Genomic DNA, 10,675 nt, shown 5'->3' with positions numbered 1-10,675 from the left:
GTTTTCTCTTTGGAGTTTTAAAAATACATATATGTAATGTACACACACATATCGGTTTTTAGAACTCTAAGGGGAGAGCTTCCCACTAGGGATGTCTTAAGATTTGAAAAGTGCATTAAGTAAATAAGGATGTTTTTAAGACAATAATATCCTTTTTCACAATAAGAACTAACTAGGATAAAATATGTGCCTTGCGCATGGCAAATTTATATGAAAACTATTTAAGAAATTTCGTATGAAAAAATTAAATTTATATTCTTGATCGAATAAATATTTTTGGCCCTTAAATAATTTTTTAAAAACTTTTTTTGTTAATTATATAATTTGTTTACTAATGAGCTCATCTCATTTTAAAAATATTTTAGGTCAAAAAATTATTTATCGCATAAGAACCTAACGTTTAGACTGAAGAATTTAAGGCCTACTATATGGTTACAATGAAACTATGAGAGCTCGGTTTTATATTATGATTTAGCCATTAAAAATTTAGTTATGGTTATGAAAAGTTTACGTTCACGTGTCAATCCTAATTATGCTTTTCATTTTTTTATCCATTTTTTCATTTTGGTTATTGCTCGATATAAATATTTATTTTGAGTTTATTCTCATTTTTTTATTTTGTTTTGTCCTGAGATTTAGAAAATTTTAAAATTATTAAAGAGATACATACTTAGGTTATGATCCGCGCTTGAGAAGAATATATATTTTATATTTATTACTTATTATGTATTTTTCTGTATATTACGAGATAATAAAATATTAATTATATATTAAATAACTAAGAAATCAGTTAATATTATTTATAAATTGGCGTGCGCATATAATTTAAAATACTGCTCTTGTTTATTCGCAATCATTTTAGGATAAATAAATCAAAACAATCTCTTATCTATCGTATATGATATATAATTAAATTAAATGATATTAACATAGATATATAGTATACTTTTAATATGGATATTATTAAATAAGGTTTCTACTCATATGATTTTATGATTATTTGCATATTTATTAACAAAATTTTACACCAACGATTTTTTTAATGTGGAATGTTTAGTGGCTTCAATAATTTATAATCATTAAAAAAACAATGAAAATTTAAAATTAAAATATCAACTTTTCAATATATGTTTAACGTAGATATCAAAATATAAGTATGTATTTTCATATGAGTATATATGTTTAATTTAAACGATATGAAATATATATATATATATATATATAATATATATATATTAACATAAGCACCTATTAAAATAAAATTATTTATTCATATGATTTTATAATCATTGTACCTTATTATAGAAAAAAATTTAAACCTTGATCACAAAAGTTTATGTGACACTTTTAACAGCTTTAGTAATTTATACTCGTTTTGAAAAATTCAAAATACAACATATACAAAAAAAATATAATATTTTATTATATGATTAATGTAATTGTGTAATTTATTATAATAATAAATAATTTAAAAAATGATAGAAAATATACATATTGTTAGCAAATCTTTATTATTAAAATCATTAATTGTCATATATATATTAATCAATTAGGTAATTCTGTAGATTTTATTTAAGGAAATATTCAATTTGATAAATGAATGGCCTATAATCCCTTATATATTAATGAAAACATTACAACATTGTTTTGTAGCCACATGTCACCATGAGAATGAAATTCAGAATTTTTAGAAAATAGATTGGTCCATCTTAACTTATATTATATTTTTTATTAAACGAACTATTAAATTTATAAATAGTATACAAAAGAATATTCTGCACATTCCTTAAATAAAAGGTACGGAATTTCTTAATATGATTAACGTATATATGACAATCAATGATTATGAATATAAATATTTGATAATAAGTTTTGTATCTTAGCTCTTTTGTTTAATTTTCTATTATTAAAAGATATTAAACAACCACATTAATCATATAATAATAATAATAAAAAATTTATATGTTATGTTTTGAATTTTTAAAATGACTATAAATTACTAAAAACGTTAAATGTCTCACACTAAAATTTTATGATCAATGGTTTTAAACTTTTTGGTAATAACAAGATACATATGATCATAAATCGTATGAATATAAAATCTCATTTACTAGACATTCATATTATATATTGATATATTTAAAATTAAACTATATAACATAGAAAAATACTTAAATATGATAATTTCTAAATTTGTATTGAGAAAGTATTAAACCTTAATATTTTAATTTAAAATTTGCATTCAAAAAATCACACATTAGATTTTTTTGTTTATCATATGAGTATGAATTCTCAATGATAAATATTTATATAAAATATACTATATTTCTATGTCCATGTCATTGAAATTTAGTTATATACGATATAAAATAAATAAAATGATTATTTTGATTTATATACCAAAAAGTATCGTAAGTAAACAAGATGCATTTTTTTATTTATGTATTTACTCTTATTTAATAATATAAATGTTACGTAAATGAATACAAATAAATAATAATAGATAAAAAATTAATTTTATATATAACATTCATCCCACACAATTGCGCGGATCTTAAGCTAGTAGACATACTATATAATATAACATTCTTTAGCAATTTAATTTTGGACTAACAAAATTCTCAATTGATTCTCAAGTCGCCACGTAAGCAAAATTAGCAATTACGTGACAACTCAGTATTAACACTTTTTTAATTAATACAAATTACGAGCTATAACAAAAAATTCTATTTATATATAGGGGGTATATAGTTTTTCACAGTTTAGTTTTTTACTTGCCTGCCAGTAATGGGCCAAAAGCGTTGACAAATAGGTTTTTTGGGCACACAACTTGATGATCCCCATTGGGCTTTAAGTTAAAACTAATTGATTGGGAAGATGAGACCCATAGGAGCTGGAAACGAAAAAGAACACGTCGTAATCAAACTTCCCAAAGCAGAAACGATAGGCTCAGGCGCAATGAGCTTTTAAAGGCCCATGACAAAACTAGAACTTAGTGCAGATTACAAGTAATCTCAAATGTCATCGTCATTTTCCTCTTCTTCTTTGTTTCCAAGTTCGTTTTCTTCTACCCAGAAAGCAAAAGAGAAAACACGATGGAAACAAAAGGCAATACAAAATTTACAATAAAAAAAACAAGAAAGAAAGAAAGAAAGATAATTTTATTTCCTTTTTAGTTTTTTCCAATTTGGAAAATGGAAGTCTTACACAACAACGCACCTTCTTTAATAGCAGTTTTGACGTGGTAAGTGGGTCCTACAAAAGACTTCTTACCATTACAATCGTGGTCCGAGCACTAGCCTCTTCTAACTTCCAACCCTTCTCTCTCCCGACCCTCGCCTTCGTCTTCTTCCGTAATCATGGCCTCTTGCGCTACCGGAACAGAGGCGGCGATCAGAGCAGCGGCATGTAGAGACGGAGACGCGGCGGCTCATCTAAAGCTGGTCTCCGTCCTCGTCATCTTCCTCACAAGCGTTCTCGGAATCTCCGGACCTGTTCTTCTCGCTCGTTACTTCCAAGGGAAGCCTCTCTACGACAAAGCCGTCCTCGTCATAAAATGTTTCGCCGCCGGCGTGATTCTCTCGACGTCGCTAGTCCACGTCTTGCCGGAGGCGTTCGAGTCTCTCGCCGATTGCCAGGTGTCGTCTCGACATCCGTGGAAAGATTTTCCGTTCGCCGGTCTGGTGACGTTGATCGGAGTGATCACGGCGTTGTTAGTTGATTTAACGGCGAGTGAACATATGGGACACGGTGGTGGTGGTGGAGGGATGGAGTACATACCAGTTGGTGGTGAGGCGGTTGGGGGTTTGGAAATGAAGGAAGGAAAGTTTGGGGCTGATTTGGAAATACAAGAAAGAAACGAGGAGGAAATTGTGAAGATGAAACAGAGATTAGTGTCACAAGTGCTTGAGATAGGGATTATATTTCATTCAGTGATAATTGGCGTGACCATGGGAATGTCACAGAATCAGTGCACCATTAGACCTTAATCGCTGCTCTTTCGTTTCATCAGATTTTCGAAGGTTGGGCCTTGGTGGTTGCATCGCTCAGGTCAGTTTCTTTCTTCATTTTGTTTTCTTTCTTAAACTAATTAATGCAAAATTCTAATACTACTGTATTAGAGTTGAAATTATTAGGAGAACATTTAATGATACAGAGAAGAACGGATGTGTGTGTTAGTGCTGAGTCTGCTGACTTCTAAAATATAAGTACTAAACTAATTAAAAATAAATAAAAAACCTTGAAGAAGTATATTTGTTAGATATATATATAGATGTTGACATTTTAGCATTTCATATGATGTCAACATTCTAAACTAGAGATATTGCATTTCATATAATGTCAACATTCTAAACTAGAGGTATTCATTCCCGTTTATTTAACGAATAAAATATGATGGGTTAGTAGTAGGCTTGTATATTCAAGAGAGCTTTGAATATGTGATCTCTAAATATATTTTAAAAGTTTATTTCTTCATAATCATGTACTATATGGCAATAGTGACAAATAATAAGGTGATTCTAAGAATATAAACATATACGATCATGCATAACAACTATATATGAACCCAAACAAACCTTTATAAAAACCAAACCGAATGAAATTCATGTGTCACTTTGGTTTCTGTATCGAACCGAAATTTTGGTGACCCTGCAATATCACAACATTCGTGTGTCTCATGTATCGTTCCCACTATAGTTGTTTTTTCATGACATCTTAGAATGAATAAAAAGAAGTTACATAGTCAGTGTATAGTTTACCACTGTAGTCTATAGTTATGGTTTTTTATGCCAAGAAAAAAAATGTTATGGTTGGTTTTGATTATTTTCTTTATTATTATTCAGGCCGGGTTTAAGGCAGGGACAGTGGTCTACATGTGCTTGATGTTCGCAGTAACAACTCCTCTCGGGATAGTACTTGGGATGATGATTTTCGCAGCGACCGGCTACGATGACCAGAACCCAAACGCATTGATAATGGAGGGTTTATTAGGATCACTATCCTCAGGGATTCTAATATACATGGCCTTAGTCGACCTAATTGCGTTAGACTTCTTCCATAACAAGATGTTGACTACGGCGGATGAATCAGGTTCCAAGCTGAAGAAGCTTTGTTTTGTGGCCTTGGTCTTGGGTTCTGCTTCTATGTCACTTCTTGCTCTCTGGGCTTAGAGGCAAAAACTAAACGTGTTATATATACCAAAAGTGACCATACCAAAATGTTATGACTCTATAAAATATGTTTAAAACTTTATAATATAATCTATTCCACATCTTTATGTATATTTACACATTTAAACTTCTATGTTAAACAAAGTTAGATCTTTCTACTATGCTACTTACTATGTACTGTACTGATCTTATTTTAACATCATTTAGACGTAATAAACCATTCCAACTTCGAGCAGAGAAGTATGAGGAACATTAAGCACAACATCCGTTCCTCTGCAGTTGGTGCTCATGAACGCAAACACAACATCCACCGCTAACTTCTTCAACACGGAAGAAGACTGCTTCGCCTTCGCGTAAGACTGTCCCAGTATATACGCTACTCCTGCCTCTTTCGCCTCCATTATCTCCAAAGTCTCTTCCTTCCTCATCCTCAAGCTATCACACCCTTCTTCTCCTTCGGTTCCCGGTTCGGTTTCAACAAACTCCACAATAGCAGAGACTAACCGGCTTTCGAAGTCATACATCTCCCTCGGAACATCTCTGTACCCATACCTAACCACGCTCCTAAACATCCCATACTCTTTAGGACCAACTCTGCTTATCACAAACCTCTCTTCTTCTCCAACGTATGGAACCTGAACTGACTTAACGCATACAAAGACAAGCACCCGGTGAAAGGCGGGCAAGTTGGTGACGAAATGTCCGAAGACAGCTGGGACTCCGGTCACTAAATTGGTGTAGACAAGTCCTATCCCGGGCACTCTCACCATCCCTATACTCGGTCCTAACGCGACGATCCGGTCTATTGACACCTTGTTCTCAACGTCGAACTCGTGTTTCTTTGTAGTTCCGTAGTTCCAGATGTACATGACGGACATGAATGTTAAGGAGAGGAGGATAGGGATCCAGCCGCCTTCGGGTATCTTGTAGACGCATGAGGAGAAGTAGAGAAGCTCTACGGAGCCGAAAGAGATCAAGAAAGCGAGAACTGTGATGGTTCTCTGCTTCCAGACGATAGTCATCACTAAGCTCATCAGACATGTGGTCACAAGCATCACAGACGTCACAGCAAGTCCTGCAGGGGAAAGCAAAAAGAGATTATTATAATCTAAAACGTTTATGTTTATGTTAATGATGATGATGATGGTTTTTATTTACCGTATGCGTGGCCGATCATGTTAGTGTCTCTTAACCCTACCGTGACAGCCAAGCAAAGACACATTAACATCCAGTTAACTTCAGGAATGTAGATCTGTCCGTGGATTTTGCTTGAAGTGTGAATGATCTTGACGCGAGGGAAGCAGTCAAGAGCACAGCATTGGCTTATGATTGAGAACGTTGCGGAGATGACAGCTTGGCTTCCAATCACAGCTGCAAATGTAGCTATGATGAACACTGGCCAGAACACTGGCTCTGCAAAACATAAACTTGTAGTTATGAATAAAAGATCCCACACTTGCTAAAACCGTTGAAGAAGTTGTGTACCTGGTATTGCCTTGTAGAAGCTTCTCTGAATGTCTTCATGGTGTTTAGATAGAAACGCAGCTTCACCCATGTATGCAAGAATCAAACAAGGGTATACAAAGAACGAGAAAGCCACCTGCTTTCAGTTTTACGCTCAGAAGAGGACTCTTTTCATTTGAAAGCCTATCTTATAGAGTTAAAATGCTTTTACCTTGATGGATAGGGAAGAGAAGTGGCCTAAGTCAGCAAACATAGTCTCAACACCTAAGGAGAATAAACACAGTAGAAGAATCAAGAACATAATCTTTGATGATGTTATTGATAATGATTAAATGATATTTGGTTTCAGTAACTTTACCAGTGATTGAGAGAACAACACCTCCAAGTGAAACCCACCCTTCTACACCGGTGTTTCTGAGGAACTTATACATGTAAACGGGTGAAAGCGCAGAGACTATATGAGGGTTCCATTTGATAGTGTTGTAAACACCAATGCTGCTGATTGAGAGAAGCCAAGCAGTGGATATTGGTGCGAATATGAAGGCCACTCTATGAGTACCAAAACGCTGGACTGAGAATATCGCCACCAAGATGATACAAGAGATGATCACAACATAATCTGCAATTAAAAGAAGACTTAAGCTTTTGATATATATATGTATGTAGTGAAAGTAAGCAAACAGATTCAGACATACTCTCGTGAAGTTGTGGAATCTTGAGCTTCACTCCAGAAACAGCTGAAAGAACTGCAACAAACAAACTGTGTTTAGAATTTGATAAACTGAATCTAAAGAAGAAGAATCTTGAGTTAAGGGTTAAATGAATGAACCTGAGATTGTTGGAGTGAGGACACTATCACCAATGGCCATACACGTCCCTAAAAGCACAAATATCAACAGACCCTTTTGAGACTTAGGGTGCTTCTCAAAGAATGACTTAACCGCTGCGCTCTGCCTTGTCTCTCCAGGGCTTCCCGTTGCATATGTTGACAGCTTCTCATCCATTTCTTGATGGTTTGGTAACACTCTTAGCTTCGCATACCTGCAGAGAAGCGAGTACAACGCAAATGTCCCACCTTCTCCATTGTCATCTGCTGATAGGACAATGAAAACGTATTTGAAAAGAGCAATGAGTGTGAAGGTCCAGAAGATGAAAGAGAACACTCCAAAGATCTCTTCATCGTCTTCATGGAGACTTAGTTTCCCGGAGAAAGTGGTTTTGTAGACATAGAGAGGCGATGTGCTTAGATCACCATAGATCACTCCAAGGCTTTGGTAAGCCAAAGTCAGAACATTGGCACATGAAACAGTCTTCTTCAAGTGCTGAAACATTTCAACAAACAAAGATTATGAATGTTTATCCACAAGGCTTATGTATATACAAAAAAAAACATTAAATTTCTCAGAAAGCAATAACCGATCAAGTATAATCTCTAATCTTTTTCCTTAAAAATACAGACTTTTTATTGCAAAACTAATGTCTCCTGCTTAATTACATCAACACTCACAATTAGAAGTTTCAAATTCACAACTTATCTAATTTCAACAAACATGAAAAAAGCGTCCACGTCTTAATTTATTTATTTAAATTTTGGGTAAATATCAAAGTCAATATGGTTAAGCAAGAGGACCTACCAGTCCTACTTGAGAAACAATCCAAAAAACTTATTGAAGAAGAAGAAGAAAGAACATTTAAAACCCTTTGCTTTCACTTGTTGTTCTTCTTCTTCTTCTTCTTCCAGATACGAAACCGAATCTCAACCACACAAGTTCTTTACTGAAACTCGCATTGTCTCCAAAATAGAAAACCCAGAAGAAAAGTTTGGATCTTTTTAAAAAAATACGAGAGACAGAAGTGATTGTCTTTAACTCTTAACTAATAGACAGTGAACATGAAAACAGAGCAAACTGAGAGAAACAAAACAGACCTGTCGAGAGATTCCCTGTTCGATTAGAGAGGGTGATTGGTTCATTGCCCCAAGCAAAGTGTTGTTTTCAGTTTGGAGAAAGATTTGGAGAAACAGAGAGAATATTATAATGTGAAGAGAGAGAGAGAGAGAGAGAGAGAGAGAGAAGTTGGGAAATGAATAAAGAGAAGTAAGCGAGTCTCTGAGGAAAGATAGGAAGAAGAGTGGTGTGTGATTTGGTGCAAAGAAGAAACTTTGCAGGTTTTTCATTTAATGCTTTTGCTCATTCTCCCTTTTTATATTTCCAAATAAAAAGCTTATAATTTTATTTATGATTTATTTTTCATTAAAAAAATTTATAAATTATTTTGTGTTGACAAGCTTTTTTGTTGTTTTGTCATTTCTCTCAATAATCATTCCTAGCATTGTCTTATAATAGTATATTTTATTAAATTTTTTATATATCATTTATTTTAAGATATATCATTATTTATGAATAATAGCTTCGGGTAAATATAATTACAGTACTACAGGCAAACAGCTAATTGGAACAGTAATTCTGTTCGATAGAATAACCTACATCACCTACCTCTGTAACAAGACAGCTAATGATGGGCTGTAATATTAATTACTATCTGCAATATTTAACCTTGATATTTATTTACAGATTAATGGCCTATTTATTGCAAAATTACGTATGATAGAGGCCTACTGTTATTTATTTACAAATTAATGGCCTAAATAGGGATCGCACAATAAAATATGGTAATGGTGAAAAAAGTGCAGAATATATTGATGAATAAAGTTTTGGAGTGAAATAAGTTTTTGAATGATGCATTCTTTTTCTTTTAGCAATTTAATAAGCAAACATATATTTTTAAATCACGATTCTATAAGAGTGAAGATTCCGGTAAGAAAAAAATGTCAGTACATACCTCTACAGATGATTCATTAGAGCATCTCCGAGGGCACTCTATTTTTTCCTCTATAATTTACACTAAAATAGAGTAACTCTATTATAGAGTTAAATTTGCTCCAATGGTTCACTCTATAATAGAATTACTCTATAATAGAGTGAAATATAGAGTAATCTTATTTTTTTACTCCAAATATAGAGTGAAAAAATAAGAATACTCTATATTTCACTCTATTATAAAGTAACTCTATTATAGAGTGAACCATTGGAGCAAATCCAACTCTATAATAGAGTTACTCTATTTTAGAGTGAAATATAGAGAAAATTATAGAGTACCATTGGAGATGGTCTTAGGGCATCTCCAACCCTACTCCATTTTTGTCTCCAAACTCAATTATGGAGTAAAATCTTCTCCAACCTCATTCCATATTCAACTCCAAATGGAGTAATAGCTAGGGTTACTCCATTTATGGAGTAATCTTACCCATTACTCCATTTTGGAGTTAAACTTTTTATATTTATGAAATAGTCTTTTTGATTTTTAATGTTTTTATTTCATACTTAAAATAACATAAAAAAATATAATATTCCACAAAAGATTACTAATTTATAGTTTACAGAAAATATGCATAAACGCATAAAAGTCAAAACTAAGAATAAAAAATATAAAATAAATATAATATAATGTAAATAAGTAATTTAATAATTAATTCGGTAAATTGTTTTCGAAACTACCAAAAGTGGTGAAGTATTATTCAAACGGAATAGATGAGTTTTTTAATTTTGTGGGTCAAAATTTTGATTGATAACATTTGTACTTGTTGAACTTGATATATGCACAAACAAACAATAGGACCCAATACATAATTCAAATTACAAAACAAAACTTTATTTTTTCTTTATGTTCTTTTAATGCATAAAAATATTTTTGAATTAGAAAAATTGCATATGATAAAATCTGCACGAATTGAAATTGGAAGATAATCTCTAGTTGTATTTTTAATGATAAATATTTAGTTTAAATAAAATATATTATTTTAGAAATTTTGTAAACATAAAATAGTTGGGTTAATTGTTAATTTTTATAAGTTGAAGGTACTAATAACAATTATTAACTAAATGAAAAAAAAATTCTTTTTGTTTGGAGTAAAAAATGGAGTAATTCATTGGAGTAAAATCGAACTCCATTTTGGAGTTACACCATTTTGGAGTAAAATT

General features: G+C 32.3%; 1 protein-coding gene and 1 pseudogene across 2 annotated transcripts; one reads left to right on the top strand and one right to left on the bottom strand.

Moving 5' to 3' along the window:
- The first annotated feature begins 3,064 nt into the window (after positions 1-3,064).
- Positions 3,065-5,323, top strand: LOC125598306 (annotated as a pseudogene). The gene is made up of 2 exons (XR_007332347.1): positions 3,065-4,050; positions 4,845-5,323. The product of XR_007332347.1 is annotated as a zinc transporter 6, chloroplastic-like (transcript).
- Positions 5,238-8,940, bottom strand: LOC125598305 (potassium transporter 1-like). The gene is made up of 8 exons (XM_048772504.1): positions 8,563-8,940; positions 7,465-7,957; positions 7,331-7,381; positions 6,994-7,254; positions 6,847-6,899; positions 6,657-6,771; positions 6,330-6,584; positions 5,238-6,246 (listed from the first exon to the last, which is right to left on the bottom strand). Exons 1-8 carry the CDS (start codon positions 8,809-8,811, stop codon positions 5,375-5,377), a joined length of 2,349 nt encoding a protein of 782 aa, XP_048628461.1. The 5' UTR covers positions 8,812-8,940; the 3' UTR covers positions 5,238-5,374.
- Positions 8,941-10,675: the final 1,735 nt, after the last annotated feature.

This window comes from Brassica napus, unplaced genomic scaffold, assembly GCF_020379485.1.
Source record: "Brassica napus cultivar Da-Ae unplaced genomic scaffold, Da-Ae ScsIHWf_1695;HRSCAF=2321, whole genome shotgun sequence".
NCBI lineage: Eukaryota > Viridiplantae > Streptophyta > Magnoliopsida > Brassicales > Brassicaceae > Brassica > Brassica napus.
The sequence above is the reverse complement of the archived record's forward strand: the minus strand, read 5'-3'. Positions and strand labels throughout refer to the sequence as shown.